The 16,067-nt window shown below is 37.5% G+C and overlaps 4 protein-coding genes across 4 annotated transcripts; 3 read left to right on the plus strand and 1 right to left on the minus strand.

Annotated features, from left to right (window-relative positions):
* Positions 1-3,648: 3,648 nt before the first annotated feature.
* LOC124178033 (kxDL motif-containing protein CG10681) lies at positions 3,649-5,792 on the minus strand. The gene is made up of 5 exons (XM_046561106.1): positions 5,610-5,792; positions 5,155-5,354; positions 4,793-4,930; positions 4,247-4,296; positions 3,649-4,132 (listed from the first exon to the last, which is right to left on the minus strand). Exons 1-5 carry the CDS (start codon positions 5,756-5,758, stop codon positions 4,085-4,087), a joined length of 585 nt encoding a protein of 194 aa, XP_046417062.1. The 5' UTR covers positions 5,759-5,792; the 3' UTR covers positions 3,649-4,084.
* Positions 5,793-7,591: 1,799 nt separating this feature from the next.
* LOC124177878 (ubiquitin-conjugating enzyme E2 C) lies at positions 7,592-10,722 on the plus strand. Its single transcript, XM_046560780.1, has 4 exons — positions 7,592-7,807; positions 8,011-8,125; positions 8,669-8,873; positions 9,060-10,722. The coding sequence occupies exons 1-4, from the start codon at positions 7,704-7,706 to the stop codon at positions 9,182-9,184; spliced, it is 549 nt and encodes a 182-aa protein (XP_046416736.1). The 5' UTR covers positions 7,592-7,703; the 3' UTR covers positions 9,185-10,722.
* Positions 10,582-13,162, plus strand: LOC124177877 (valacyclovir hydrolase-like). Its single transcript, XM_046560779.1, has 5 exons — positions 10,582-10,718; positions 11,575-11,665; positions 11,846-12,166; positions 12,525-12,780; positions 12,881-13,162. Exons 1-5 carry the CDS (start codon positions 10,611-10,613, stop codon positions 12,975-12,977), a joined length of 873 nt encoding a protein of 290 aa, XP_046416735.1. The 5' UTR covers positions 10,582-10,610; the 3' UTR covers positions 12,978-13,162.
* A 758-nt stretch (positions 13,163-13,920) lies between these two features.
* Positions 13,921-15,458, plus strand: LOC124177991 (valacyclovir hydrolase-like). Its single transcript, XM_046561009.1, has 5 exons — positions 13,921-14,058; positions 14,145-14,235; positions 14,342-14,662; positions 14,867-15,122; positions 15,275-15,458. Exons 1-5 carry the CDS (start codon positions 14,047-14,049, stop codon positions 15,384-15,386), a joined length of 792 nt encoding a protein of 263 aa, XP_046416965.1. The 5' UTR covers positions 13,921-14,046; the 3' UTR covers positions 15,387-15,458.
* The last annotated feature ends 609 nt before the right edge of the window (positions 15,459-16,067 follow it).

Genomic DNA, 16,067 nt, shown 5'->3' on the forward strand with positions numbered 1-16,067 from the left:
CAATTCGATCTATCGATAGAAACAGGTGAAGTACCTGATACTTTATTTACAGCAAACTTGTTTTACGTTTCTTTTTTTTTTTTATGGACAATACAAACTTCTCACTGACTTTAATCCTGACCAATGCCAGTCCAAATTCTCGGGTTCTTGACTCTGACTTTAGGGTTTTCTTTAAGTTTGCGAATCGCGTCTACGGACTTGAAGTTTTGCTGGTTCCGTGAGCTTCTGTTCCTTTGTCTGTTTCGTCACTTATCCAGGAATACTGTGAAACAGAGAGCCGGAAATTAGTTGCGTGGTTCAGGTACTCGCCCGTTAGGCAAAGTCAAAGATTGGATTAGTTTCGTTGACTTAGATTAAATCTGTCTCTGCGTCCGTCTCTTCAGTTCATCAAAGATCCCCGGGGAGGATGAACCTGAAACACAAGTCGCATATGAGTCGATGGAATCGCACCCTGAGAAAAACCATTGGCAAACTTAGATATTTCAACTTAGCAAACTTGTTCCGATTCAGGAGAAGGAAAAAAAAACATCCTCCGAAGTTATTACTTTCAGCGATGAATACGTACACATATATGCCTACTTATAAAAGTTCTTTCAAGGTCGGCTCGACCCGTAGTTCATAGTGCAGTTTTTGCCCAAGAAGAAAAGGATTTCTGCAGGGTCAGCGTTGGCCCCACGGTACATACCTACCGAAGCCGAGGTTTCGCAAAAGTCACCATGTGTCCGGAGCATCTGACGACCATATGGCATTTACGGCATTTATGACATTTATGTGCCCCGCGGACTGCGTCGGATAGTTGTACATATGCCCGATTCCCCTCGCCTCCTTTGAGCCCGTCGTCTCTATCTCTCGCGACCAGCGTCTGGACTCCGCGCAAAGGGTCAAAGGTAAAGAGGAATGAGGATCCGATTATCGGCCGCGGTGACAACGATTCATTTTTCACCGAATTCTCCGGCAGGAATAGGAAAAGGAATCAGCAACAATAATATGGCCGTTTCTGCGTACAAATCTCGATACTGACATCTTACCGACACCATAGAGGGTATCCCCACCTGATAAAAGGGTTTGTGTCCGAGCTGTGAAGCGGCTAAACTGTCGGTAAGTGGTCGGTATCGGGATCTGTATCCAAAAAAGCCATATTATGCTACTGGAACGGCTGCAGAGCGTAGACAAACGCGTTCTTCGGTGGCTTCGTGTCGCGGAACAGGATGATAGCAGGTGCACCTCTGCTGCGCCTTGCCATCGCGAGTCTACTCGTGGAGCCAAACAATTAACAGCTGTTTCCTGTCACTCACGCGCTTCCTTCTTTAGATCCTTCCTTCTTGCCGCTCGCTAGCACCGATTTTCGCGAGGTGAGACGGCTATTTTTCGACTGTAGCGTTGAGGGTGAGACCAGCCCTCTTGATGAATGGGCGCTTCACGTTCAAAAATAAACTTTTCTCTCTATTCCTCTACAGGCAACTCGCATCGCGGTATGCTCAATTATGGTTACTTCGAATCGCGTAACGAATACCGTGCTGAGTGGGTATCGATTCTATACATGAATCGGTTCTACGGGACAAGTTTCCACCAGTTTGATTGATTAACTTGCAAAAATTTTTACCTCCATGAACGAACTCTTGCTGTAAAATCCTCCTGGTCGCACATTACAATAATGATAATAATCATTTCTGTGACAGATCGGATATATCTGGTGGTTTCGATCCCACCGTGTTATTGGAACTTTTTTTCAGTTGATCCTAAAATCAGTGATATTAGAATCATATTCCAGGTCATCACTAAAATTCGGCTTAATTATTTGGTGTAGTTCTCCAATTTTGTCACAGCGGTTTTACCAAAATTGCACGCGGAACATCTACTTTGGTATCACCAAAACATCACTAATCAGGTTTTGTAAGCATAAATATTTCCTATTTAATTTCAGTAGATGTCAAGTGTTATTTCAGTTACAATTATGAACTTAAGATACAGTGTAATTTCAGTGGAATAGGAAATCTTTTCGATTTCAGTGTTATTCCAGTGCTGGAGTTAAAAAATTTTATTTCAATGATTTTTCGGGTGGGATTTTGGTACGCTTTTGATGCAACTACAATGAAAATACAATGTAAAAATTTCTCAACTACACCACGAAATCCAATTGTAACTTTAGTTCAATTTCAGTGGGACGAAATCCGCTAGGAATGACGGTAATAAATCCGATGAAAGGATCAAGGCAACGTCTTGGAAATCGTTGTAATTTTTCATCCAGCTGTATCGCATCGAAGGTGAGAAAGGATCAGAACAAGGATCAAGGATCCATGGGTTGGGTTCGCTGTATCCGTACATATCGCGTACACGTACATAGTTACGTACATGCATATTACATATACCGATATACGTATATACGTATGTATATCGGTACCGTGTGGCACGCACGTGGGACATCGGGCACTATCGCTAGCTATCAGACTCGGTTCTGTTTGGACACTTGTACATGCCTATATGCATCGTACATGCACGTGCACACAGCCGCCTCCACGTACCGAGAGAGAGAGCGAGAGAGAGAGAGAGCGAGCGGGAAAGGGGGTGGGAGCGGGGGAGGAAATGGAATGGAAGTGGGAGACACAGCTGTGGAGCAGCTGGCGGCGTCGCGACGGCTGGCCTCCGTCGTCTTTCCCGCTTTCCTCCAATTTCCAGATTCTCTTGGCGTCCCTGCAGCGCCCTTTCCCCACTCTTTCTCTTTCCCTCATCCTCCTATCCGCCGTCCCTTTTTCGCTAACTACACGCAAGTTCGACGCAAGCCTCGTCGCTTTCCAGTTTCCATTCCCGTTGTATCTACGTGTATTCTACATAGGTATCTAGGTATTCGATGGAAGAGGAGGGGGTGCAAGGTGACAGCCCCGTTTCTTCCGTCTGGTAACCACGCGGAGGTGGCGGCGGCAAAAATCTTGGAAGAATATGCGATTAATTCGATTTCGTTTCTCCGTGAAAAATGATTCTATACGTGACAACTGTTTCCCATTTATCATGCAACGAGTACAGCGTGTATTGTATATCTGTTTAGCTTTGGGTCTGTAGCGTTACATGTATTCTACGCCTCAGAATATGCTCGGAATTATCGAAGGTTTTTCTAATTCGCATTATATTTTCATCCGGTATATGCTTGTTCAACTGCGATCAAGCGATGAAGACGTTCTTGCAAAAACGATATTGCAAATTGATCGGATATTTCACACGACTGAGAGAAGCTTGCTTGTGTTTTATAGATCATGGATAAAATCATCTCGCATGATTAGTTTTGTTTAATGAAATACGTACGAGTTTTAGAGGACGTAAATATGGGCTGTAGTATGTAATGCTTCTTTCCAATAAAATTAACCTGAATGAGAAAATATCTGCTGGTACAATGTGTGCACAGTTGCACAAATATCAACACAAGCATCTGCGTTCCACATATTGTATTATATGTATATTGTATATCTATACAATGGCATTAAGGTAGCCAGTCGTAACGTTATTTTCTTTGATATTGATTCAACGTAAAGGTACCCGTTAAAATTCATAACGATTCATCGATATTTTCTATTTCGATGCCAACCCCTTATGATTGCATTATAGAAATGCAGTTTCATTCGAGGACCAATTATCACGGCCAAAATTCGTGTATAATAATAATAATATTGTTTATTAGGCATATAAAGTGTGTTCGATAGCTTACATTGCAAAATGAATGAAAAAAGTAACGTGATAAAGTACATTCAAAACTATTAGTCGATTAATAATATAATAGGTGTATATGTATAGTAGTATTATATATCGATGTATAAACTCGCGATTTTTCGTACATGAGCTGTTTACATATATACATATTTTTAATTATTGTACATATCGTAACAATATTAAATCCGGGGGCCTCAATGTTGAACGTTTGCTTTCTAGCGAAGTTACTGTTTATTGTCGGCTAATTTGTTTGGGATTCTTACGAGTTCCTCAATCGGCTGTTGGAAAATTCTAAAATTTCATCAGCCAGTGTCTGAGGTGCACGGTGAGGATTCGGCGTTGCTGTTTTCGTTGTTGCTTTCGGTCGATGAGCTATTGCTGCTCTTTACTCGTCTTTTCCGAAGTTTTGCGAATTGGAACTCCTCCACTGGAACTGTGATTCAGTTGAGTTAGTTAGATTATAAAACAGGACATATATTGAAAATTAAAGTTGAAGGATGACGAATAAAAAAAAAATAAAAAAATCAAAAAGATAATATATCTCTACCGCGCGTTGCTTCAACCTCCCAACGAAAGACTCCGTGTTTCGCAACGGTGCTGGAAAGAGAAAAGAAACGAAACGGAAGTAAATCAGTGGACAAGAACATGAGGTAAAACAAAAATGTGTTACGTGTGCAGGGTAATTAACGTGAAACGCATATATATATATGTATATATAAACAATAAAATATTTATATACGAAACACAAATAAATGATATATATATTTCGTAAGTCAGATTCATATATGCCTAGCCTAATATTATACAATTTAAGACGCATATTATAATAATATAATACAGCCAAAAAGCAGTGGATCCACCAAGCGATTCTCGCTTAATACGAATGTTTTTCCCTTACTTTTCAATCAAACTTGTTCTACTACATTGACAATGTAAAATGAATTCACGCACTTTGACTGTACCACGTTGTACATCGTTTTACATTAACATTAAATAAATAACATGAATCATGATAACAACGATGACAATAATTGTATTAGATTATATACACGTGAGTTAGTAAGGTGTCGTTATTTGAGGTGCGCATCGTTACCGTCTGAGTCTGGATCTCCATCGGTAACATGACTGTCCACGGGCAAAGGTAAGGGTAATATTTCAGGCTGAAGAGGCGGTGGACCTGGCACAATGTCTTCGACGATAACTTCCTCTGCTAGGCTACTCCTTACAGCCTCTATCACACGACATATAAAAGAATTGGGCAAGTATAACCTAAGTAAATTGTAATTTGAGTAATTTAATTTGATGTAACATGTAATTTATTTTTTTATTGGTATGTACGAATTCTTGATTCGAGTTCATTCTCTGTTTCGTTCCTTGAACCAGATTATAATAACAAACAACACTATGGATCAAATATTGCTAAGAATGTATTAAAGATCGAAGGACATAACTAACCATTGAACGCCTGCGGATATTGTTGGCTCAGTTTCGTCTTGACCACTCGAATCCGCTTGAAAATGTGATCCAAATCTCGTTTCATCTCTGCTAACAATGTCGTGTGTTTCTTAAACTCGGCTCCCGCAGTCTTCAAACGATTTATCGATAGCTGATTGCAATTTGTTAGCATTTCGTTCGTTTTCTCGAATCTTTGGAGCCTGAAAATTGAATCAAAATAATTATCACTAAGGTATTTAATAAAAATAAAAAAATCGGCAAGGAAGCACTCGAAATTAAGTATAAGAAATTTTCTTTCGACCAATAATTTTCAGAAATCAGTGACGTATTTCAAATTTTGCGCGTTCTGCGGACGTTTGGCTGAAAAATCGATAAGCGGGGGGGATAAATGCACAACATAACCTCATGCCCCGATCGAGCTTATACTTAAATAAATATTTGTCCCATATCCTCACATTTGTTTCTGAGCACGAATCATGGATTCTACATCTTGTTGATCTACGATGCCAGCTAGACCTTGCACGAAAACCTCCGGGGCTGTGTAATTCTGAAAACACTCAAAACTTCCAGCGTCGGATTCGGGCGTCCCTTGGATGGCCGCCATCTTTGCAACACGCTTGACAGTTCGACTACTCCGTGAGCTCAACCCACCGTTCCACTGCTCTGGGACAATACGCCTGGCGCAGCAGCCGACTGCAATTCGGTAAACACCATCTGCGTCATGCGCAGTCGCCATTGCGCAGCTGTCTTCGACAATCGAGACTTGCGTGGCGATATCTGTTTTCGAACGAATGGATAGGGTCGCTGTTTCAACGCTTCAAAATTTGAATTGCCCTGCGAAAAATGATTCGCCTAATTCGATCAATGCATTTTGCATTGTCTTACATCTGATTATGAGGACTGCATCCACAATGTGTGACTCGAACAAGAAAATATTTTGTGAAATATTCCCGAAATGCAAATACGGCTGGACGTGGCTCTACTTTCTAAAAAAAGTTATTGGTAGTGAGGACTCAAGTGCCAGGAGACGACTAGGTCCAGCAGTTTTCTGGTAAATAGTAGAGAGTGCAAATCGATTGTGTGCCCTGAAAGATCCAGCAATTCAGCGGCGTTAGTATTTTGCGACAGTGAGTAAATTTTACTTGTTCCATTTTTTCAACTATATTCAAGTGTTTATTAATAATATAAAGGTTTCTTGAGTTACGTATAGAAATACGGCGCCATTTATGAACATATACTTCGAAATATAAGGTATGGCAGAAAGGAGCGCAAAGGAAGTACGTTATTATTTACGTAATCGAGAGTTTCAAAATTTTCATGAGAAAATACCGATACTTTATACGATAGCTTAGACTTCTGTTCAGTTCTGACGCTCGGGTCTCATCTGGCATCAAAGTGACCTTTCACGCTTTTCTGGAAAAAATATTGTATAGAGCACGCCCGTATAGTGTTTTTAGGTCGAAAAATGATTTTAGTACTCACGTTTGTTCCGTCTTTAGCTCGTACTTAAATCACCATCTTTATCATAAAAACACCCACATACCTACTTGAAAAAAAAAAAAAAAAAAACGCTGGCTGCTCTAACATTTGTAGTGAGGTTGAACAGAGCACATATAATTCATTCAAGTTTAATAAGTGCACTGTCAGTAAGTGTCACAGTAAAGATTTGTGTTAGTATTATTATGTTTTCAGTAATTTTTCGATTCGGTGATCAGGAAATTAGGGACAAGTTTTTTAGCACTTTTCGTAAAGGTTTGAAACATACTGTCTATGGGCTAATTTTTCATTCTTGAGCAATGAGTTGAATCTTTCAGTTCTTACGTTCACGAAAGGTAAGAAATAAAATAGAACCTTATAGAAATGAGGAGTAATGCGCTAACGTCGTTTCCTAAGTTTGTAATTCGCTGAATCTCAACAAGTATGGCCGTGACTCGTGTCAAAATACGGTTACTCAGTGGCCATGCTCTGTATTATCCATTGCTTTCGTGATGGTAAGTCGAGCAAGTTACCGACACGCGCTTACGATTGAAAATTAGTTTCAAAAATTTATTTCTTGTTAGAGGACGCTAGTACTAATCACTGTAACCGTTCACCGGTGATTTAGTGTAGGAACCGTCGAGTATGTGGAAGAAATATGTAACACGTGTTATATTAATTTGTTTTCAGTCCGTCCTATAAATAAGTACGAAATAAAGGTTTACAGTTTTGATTTATTTGCACAAAAAATACGATATAACGATTTATTTTCATAATTCGCGGAAGGAAGTCAAACTACTATCCATATTCACAACAAAGCCAGTGTTTTTACTTCAGAAAATCTCATTTTGAATGAAACGAAAATCAAAATACAAATTATTAATATACGAACTCAATAATCGATATGGAATTTATGTTGATTAATAGTTGTTTTGACTTTCGATGTATTTAAGAACGGATAATAACATGGGCGCATTCAAATTTTCACTGTTGACTGTTGTGCTTGTGTCGGTTTTCGGTTGGTAGACAAAAAGAATTCTTTATCGTATTAGCGGATCTGGTATAGTTGGGAAATGGCACAGAATATCAACCCGTTCTACTCGTCTCAAAGTACGCCTAACAAAGCTAAGGAGGAAAAGCAGAACGTCCCAAAAGACAATCATGCAGTGAGCAAAAGGTAGGTACAATCTCTACCTCAATTTTCCCAGCCCTCGCGCAGTATCGACATTCGGTCAAACGGAATTCAATTACTTACGTACGCACTTGGTATGATCAAACTGGGGATTCCACCGCGTTTTTCAGCCCCATAACCAAACTTTACTCCCATTATTTCCAAATCTCTCACTCACGCCAAATGATATGCTCGCGTTTATTTCACAGGCTTCAAAAGGAACTCCTAGTCCTGATGACCAGTACTGAAAAAAGTGTATCTGCCTTTCCAGACGGTGAGAACCTTTTCAAGTGGATCGGAACCATAACCGGCCCACGAGACACGGTAAGGTATTCTTGTACCTCACATACAGTTTTTGTCAAGATAAAATCTCATCGAGTAAAAAATTTTAAACCAATGTACGAGGCAATGGTGCTTCGAAAAAAATATTTCCAGACTTTACGCTCCTTACACGATTTCCGGAAAGTTAGTCTGCTCGATCATTCTGTGTTTCGAGATATTTTGTATACTGTTCAACGTGTCTTGTGACAATCTAGAGATAACCCAGTAGCTGGAGGTCTAATTGCGAAGTTGATTGATCGCTAAGCTCGATTGAAAAACAAATTCAAAAGTATTATATATTATGAATTGTTGTTCAAAGTCAGGCATGGTACAAAGCGTGAGGCCATTCATTTACAAATTGAATGAAAGACTGTAGCTTATCAGAATTAAATTGACAATAGGAAATTTCCAATTAGTTTTCAATGCTTTTCTATGATTGTGATGTTTGAATCAAGGTAAATATTATCGTACAAAGTCCTGTTTAGTTGGTTTAATGCGCAATACTGCAGTAACGGAGTAATGTATATAATCTAATGTAATAAACAGGTATATGTGGGGCTGACGTACAAGCTGACACTGGAGTTCCCACACAGTTATCCGTACAGTGCTCCGGTGGTGCGCTTTGCTACCCCCTGCTTTCATCCAAACGTCGATTCAGCCGGTAACATCTGTCTGGATATATTGAAAGACAAATGGAGTGCGTTGTATGATGTTCGTACCATACTTCTATCTATACAATCTTTGCTAGGGGGTAAGTGTTTCAAATTATAGTCATTGATTTGTTTCATCCTCGTTTTACAGATAATAGGTCTATAAAATCTATACCAAATATGAAGTATGTTTTTTGTTTCAATTTATAAACTGTCTGAGCTTTCTAGAAATATATTTAATTACGTTCGCATGAATAATTTGTCTTTCCTTGGTTTGTTTTCTGTAGAGCCGAACAATGAAAGTCCACTGAATCCTCAGGCCGCTGAATTGTGGCCGAATCAAACGGAGTACAAGAAACATTTGCACGAAGAATATCGTAAAGCTCCCAGTCATGCCAATCAGGACTCATGATAAGCCTACTCTTCCACACTCCTTTATCGCTCTATTACCACTATCGTAATTCTCAGTACAGTTAAAATACACGTACAATTGAGGCATGCGAGAAACACGCATTATTATGACGAATATGTACCTACGACCTTTTTTTTTTTTTTGTTTTCGCTACCCTAACTTTAGTTTAGTAGACATACATACGAATGTTGGTCACGTTTTTGACGTAATAATAAAATTGTAATATGTAATCGAAACCTCTTCAAAGAACAAATTAAAACTTTGTGATTGTTAATAATTCACACCTCTACGAGGTTTCTAGTAATATAGTGTGATTTACTTTCGCGTAAAGTGAGCATGTATACAAATTCATTTATATAGGGGACTGATCTCAAATACACGCCGTCTACATTCATAATTTTATTATTTGTTTGATTTTGAATAAAAACAAACGTTTATTTATTTTATATATGTAATAATAAATATAAATATCTAATATCTTGGTACAACAAGGCGCTGACGTATATAACGTTTACATTTGTGGATCGTTTTCAATTGGTTTATTATTGTGTAATGCTAAAATAAATATTTTAAGACCATGCATATACTTTCACTTTATTTTTCTATTGTTGAAGCAAATTATGATGAGTTGTCGATATATGTACTCAAATTCTATGGTTTCATATTGCTTTGAATTTTCTGCAGTATGTAAATTCCAGAGATTTGGATTTGAATAAAATTAAATATTCAAATTTCGGAAAACTGTACCTTGTTAGTAAACAGCGACAAATTTTATACGTTCATCTTGTGATATTTTACTTATTTGACTTTTACAGACTCCGCGTGATTAACTATTGTCTTACATGTGGATGAGAAATAATTTAACCAAAATAAGTATCACTACAGAATTCAGTAGCTGAATAATTCCGTTACATTGAAATATCGGGGCTAGCAGTGATCATATATAGCCCCCAAAAATTTTAAAACATCGTAAACAGTGAAAAAATTAATTGGAAATAGCGTGGAAATAATTCTCCGAAGAATTATTCTAGCATTTATTTTCTTTGTCACTTAATTTTTCGTACCGACGTAAAGCGGTCACAGCCGCTAATTCTAAATTTAAAAATATAAATATGGAAAGGTGATGTTTTGACCGGCTTATGATTCCTTTTTTTCATTAGAATGGAAAGTTACTTAAACGTTTAAAATTATCATTGACAGTAATTTACAAAATATATTTAATATCTGCATGAATATAAAAAAGATTTTAAAAATTAAATTCGAATATTTTTGTACGCGAGCTTGCGTGGCGCGATATTAAAAGTAAAACCGCACAAAATCAGGTGAATAGTTCGATACGAAATTTTTTTTAGTATACTACAGTAGGCAGTATCGTATAGTTGTTGGTGTATCAGTTTAATCGAGCTGCGTTAATTAACATTAGGATATGCTGTCGTCTGTGGTGAAGCAAGTGGTGAATGCATTCGTAAAAAAAATACCTAGCAACAAGCTAATATTTACTTCAACGATGAGAAACATGTCAACGAATTTTGAGGTACGGTAAGGCGAGAAAAAACATGAAATACGGAGAGGTTATGTATGACGATATTATTCCATAGACATATAAGAATAGACCGCGTGACCGGGCTGAGAAGTTGGTAGCGGAATAGAAAGAGAAAGTTGCATACGGGACCGCTCTGTCTTCGTCTAGTCGCGCATGCGCGAACACGTGTAACACTGCGAGGCCAACTTTTACAAGGTCAAAGCCAAAGAATACGCACGCAGAACAATAATCGCACGATTTTTAAAGGACCATAATTTTTTTTGAAGTATTTTCAAATTATTTATAAGTATGTAATAACCAAAGTCAAATGAGTCAAAAAGAATATTCGTGCAAGATAAAATAATATTTTTATATATTATGAAAATATAACATGTTTTTACATATTGTTTTAAGTATAATAATATTCAACGTTTTATTACAGCATATGATCATACAGTATGTACTTGTGTGCATTATTCATGTTTGTTACCTAATAAAAATGATGAATAGCATTTTACGATTTAATATTCAATTATTTAATTTCAATGTTTTATTGGTATTATTCTTATTTTTAAATTATAACTTCTAATTTTTGTTTTATGTACAATATATAAGAACTTCCATCCCTCCATTCATTTTATATTTCGTTCTTACTAAAAAAAACGCTGAGCGCGCATGCGCGATTAGATAAGGATAGAGGGGTCCTATATGCAGCTTTCTCTTTCTATTGCGCTATCGCATTCACGAACGGGCCACCTCCGTTACCCCCGCAGTCTATTCTTATATGTCTATGATCATCCCACTGGCATGTTTACCACGTGAATCAAACATCTTCCCAATTCTTATATCTTCGATTTAACATGTTTAGGAACAAAAAATCAACGTCAAAGGGTGGGACATTAATTACGTAAAAGTGGGCAGAGGTGCTCATCCTGTTCTTCTACTCCCTGGCGCCCTCGGTGTGTAAAGAGGAAAATAGATGCGCAGCGATTCGACTTTTCGATATTCGAATTAGAAGAGTTCGCTGCACCCGCCAAATTTGAATTCTGGAAAAATATGTTTATCTGCGTTTATTGCAGAATTTTCTTTGCAACCGTTTTCTCACTACCTACCATTTTACTGATGGTTATTTTTTCCAGGGTCGATCTGGACAGATTTCAAGCCTCAAATTACGAATTTGGACAAAGATAAACTGACCATTGTTGCATGGGATCCCCCTGGATATGGGAATTCCCGTCCACCAAACCGGATCTTTGGTGACGATTTTTACAGCAGAGATGCGGACTTTGCTCACGATTTGATGAAAGCAATTGGTTTCGATAAATATTCTCTGCTCGGCTGGAGTGACGGCGGCATTGTCGCACTTTTCTTAGCGGCCAACTACCCCGAGCGCGTTAAAAAAATGATCGTAATTGGTGCCAATGCTTACATATTACCGGAAGAAGCTGACGTTTATAAAAGTAGGATGACTTCTTTGGATAGGGATGAGGCACACAAGTTTCGATCTACTACTGAAATACTTTTCGAGCTATCGCTTTACATAATTGCCTAGATGAAGTTCAAAGTATAAGCAGTATTTATTTAAACGAAATTTTCATCGACTGATGAAAGGATTAACAATTATATATTGTCTTCGAGAATAAATCTTTTGGATTAGAATATTTTCCGTATCGAGGTTGTCAAATGAAAACGAAATACGTCAAATTATTTATTTTTTCACAAATGGACTCGTGATTCGCGACCTTTTTGATACGATTTTTCGAAAGTCTTTGGAATTGTAGTTTTTCACGAGTTTGAAACATGATGATCTTCCACCAGGTTTAAGAAACATAGATTCTTGGTCCGAGCGTATGAGAGCTCCAATGATAGCTGTATACGGTGAGGGATACTTCAGGAGTACTTGGGCCTCGTGGGTTGACGCACTTTCGGCGATATATGAGAAAAACAAGGGAGACATTTGCATGAATTTACTGAAACAAATTCAGTGTCCAACGCTGATTGTTCACGGAGCAAAAGACGTCATGGTTCATAAGGACCATCCAACGTTCCTCGCAGAAAACATCAAAAATTCAAAGTAAGTGCGGCGTCTTTTTCGGAGGATCCTTTTCAACTTTTACGCCAAGAAGTGTCGTACTTTTGTAAAATACTCCACTGCTAATTTTTTGTATTTTCAGAATGCACATTTTTGAAAATGGAAGTCACACCCTTCACTTGAAATATCACGAAGACTTCAACCGTCTCTCTGAACAATTTTTGTTGGAAACGGATTAGGACGGTTAATTGTGAACTTTCAGTAAGAGACGCTAAGTTTACGTTATGCAAAAAAGTTGAAAAAAATAGAACTAAAAAATTATAGTTTTGTATTAAAAAAAAAAAAAAATTCTATATAGTTTATATTCGCCTCTCGGCACTTGTTAGTATTATCCCAAAAAATTTTGTACCTGCTTAAAGGGGATTTTTTCTCCATAATATAAAACGATCAAAATATCGGACATCCTAGTGTGTATCTAATTCGTCTCTATTTGGTCAGTACTACGCAAAAATATTGGAACCCTAATACCCTCCTATTTTCACAAGGTTTTCCCTTATTTCCCCTAAAATCACCTGGCTGCACTGTGAAGCCTGTATCTTAAATTTTTGTATGAGCCTTAATACATGTCACTGAGATAATTACGTTGGACTTGTTACCACGATTTGTATCAAATAATATTAACTATTCACTTGATTACTGTAAATGCATTTATACGTGAGATTTTTTCGAATTCTTTGTATAATAAGGTTAATGGAAATCAAGACAAAAGCGTTTTATTTTAATTTAAAGGAATGTAACGAGAAAAAAAAACAAGCTTTCGTATGAAATCGCTTCAACGTGCAGATTTTGGATTTCAAATGAGATTCAGTTGAAATTCTCGAGCATTACACGTAGAGTCGAAGAACGGTAAACATTATTCGGATATTTATCACACGATATAAATATAGTGTGTATTGTGATATCGAGTTCAGATCATGCCATCACTTGTACACGTGCCTACAAAACTTTATTGGGACGGAAAAAATTTGAATTCATACAGATACCAGTTGTCACAGCTGTTTAAAAATTACGCCTGTTATTTGTAAGTATTTGTACAACACCCATTAGTGACGAGTGTATCCATCTGATTAAACAATACCAAAACGCAAGATAGCTGCTGTATAAAAACCGTCTCCGTTTTGGAAATCCACATAGCCCTTCGCAGGTAAAGTGCGACGATTAATTCGGCAGAACCATAAGTATATTTACAATTATTTAATTTGAATTGTATGTGTCGGTACAACGTGATTCTTTTGAAGTTCCAGAACAATGAATTCAAGGGTAAAGTTGTTTTGCCTTGAGCTTGCAAAAATGATTTTACCGCTACAATTTTTGTCAAATTATGCGTAATGTTTTTGCTGTTCTAGGAACAAAAAATTAACGTTCACGGTGTCGATTTAAATTACCTAAAAGTCGGTAGTGGAAAACACGCAGTCCTTATGCTTCCTGGCGCTATGGGTGAATACATAGATATTCGTAGTTTACAAAGTGGTTGATCCTCAAGCATTGTATCATTCGAATAGAGGATAATCGTTTCGAAATTTATTGTGAGGACTGTTTGCAGGGTCAATATGGTCGAATTTTAGGCCACAAATTGAAAACTTGGATAGGAACGAGTTTACAATTATAGCCTGGGATCCGCCCGGTTATGGACAGTCAAGACCACCAACCCGTAAATTCGACGAAGGGTTTTTGCAGCAGGACGCAATCTATGCTAAAAATCTCATGTGCACTCTTGGCTACGATAATTTCTCTACTATCGGTTGGTGCAACGGTGGAATAACGTCTTGCTTTCTCGCTGCCAGGCATCCCGAATCTGTACAAAAAATGATCCTTATTGGCACCAACTCTTACATACTACCGGAGGAAATAACAATTTACAGAGGTATAGTATAGTCATCGCAAGTTTTCATCATTACTTCTTCTCAAAGGCCAACTTTTAATTTCGCTGAAATTTAATTACGTCGTCAATTACTTCGCTTAAATATAAAAATGCAAGTGAAAAATCTAGCAGAATTTTGAACTAATGGCTTGAACAATGGCTGTTCAATATGGACAAATATCGATGGTATTTCATCGTGTTTTATAGGGTTGAAGGATTTGGACGCATGGACAGAAAGTATGATGTCTCCGTTGGCCGCTATTTACGGAGAGAAGTACGTTCGAAATGTGTGGCCATCATGGGTCGACGCGATGGAAGAAATATACGAGAAACGAAATGGAGACATCTGCTCAGCTTTCCTCGAAAAGATACAGTGTCCAACGTTAATAGTACACGGTGAGGGAGACAGACTTGTCAAGGAAAGCCACGCTGCTGTGATCCGCAACAAAATCCGGAAGTCCAGGTCAGCAAGAGGCATATTCGCAGCGATAATTATTCGAACGAATAAAATATGAGGCGAGTCGCGGTGCTTCGTTCATATTGACGGCTGTGCAATCATTGAATTTGGTCATATTTGTATATTTGATAGCCAAAATGACTATCGCTTTTTTACAGGGTGTATATATTTGAAAAGGGATATCACGACCCTCACTTGAGATTTCAGGCAGAATTTAATGATCTAGCAACGCAGTTTTTACTGTCTCCGTTTCAAGATTCAGAACCGTAGTAAGTATGTGAAATAGAACTGCTATATATCTTCGATTTTTTGTGTTATTCAATATATTTCATCTACACAGAAGTATCTTAGATTCTTATTTTATTTTCTTTCCCCGTTTCCGTTGAATCGGAGTTTCTCGATATATGCAACCACAGTTACTTCGATGTTTGCCGAGTAACATCGTAGCAGGCGCAACTACTCAAAAACTTCTACTACTACGAATTTTTACAGAAATTATAATCTATCGTATTATTTCGTAAAAAATTGTAAGTATGCATAGTTTTTCGTGAAGAATTGTTCATTTTCGCTAAAAATTGTAGTATCTTGTAGATTTTTTACAGTAAAAAATACAAATTTTCATGAAAATCTATAAGGTTTTATGAGAAACTATGCATATGAATAATTTTTTGTACAAAATTGTACAAAATGTCCCGAATTCCCTAAAAGTTCATAGAAAATGGTAAAAATAATTTTCACCTGGACATGTTCGAGAACCAAGTTTAAGCTTTGCATACAAAATCTGAGCCAACAGTCTAGTGTAAATATAAAGTATACCTAGTTCGGTATTTTTTAAATTTATTGTGAGGCCTAATCTGTTGCTATCCGAGTAGATCCAGGAACTATACAATACAAAAAAAAAAAAACGCGATAAACTAAGAAAATCGTCAAAAATGATATATTGTGTGGTAA

This window comes from Neodiprion fabricii, chromosome 3 (assembly GCF_021155785.1).
Source record: "Neodiprion fabricii isolate iyNeoFabr1 chromosome 3, iyNeoFabr1.1, whole genome shotgun sequence".
In the NCBI taxonomy this organism is placed as follows: domain Eukaryota; kingdom Metazoa; phylum Arthropoda; class Insecta; order Hymenoptera; family Diprionidae; genus Neodiprion; species Neodiprion fabricii.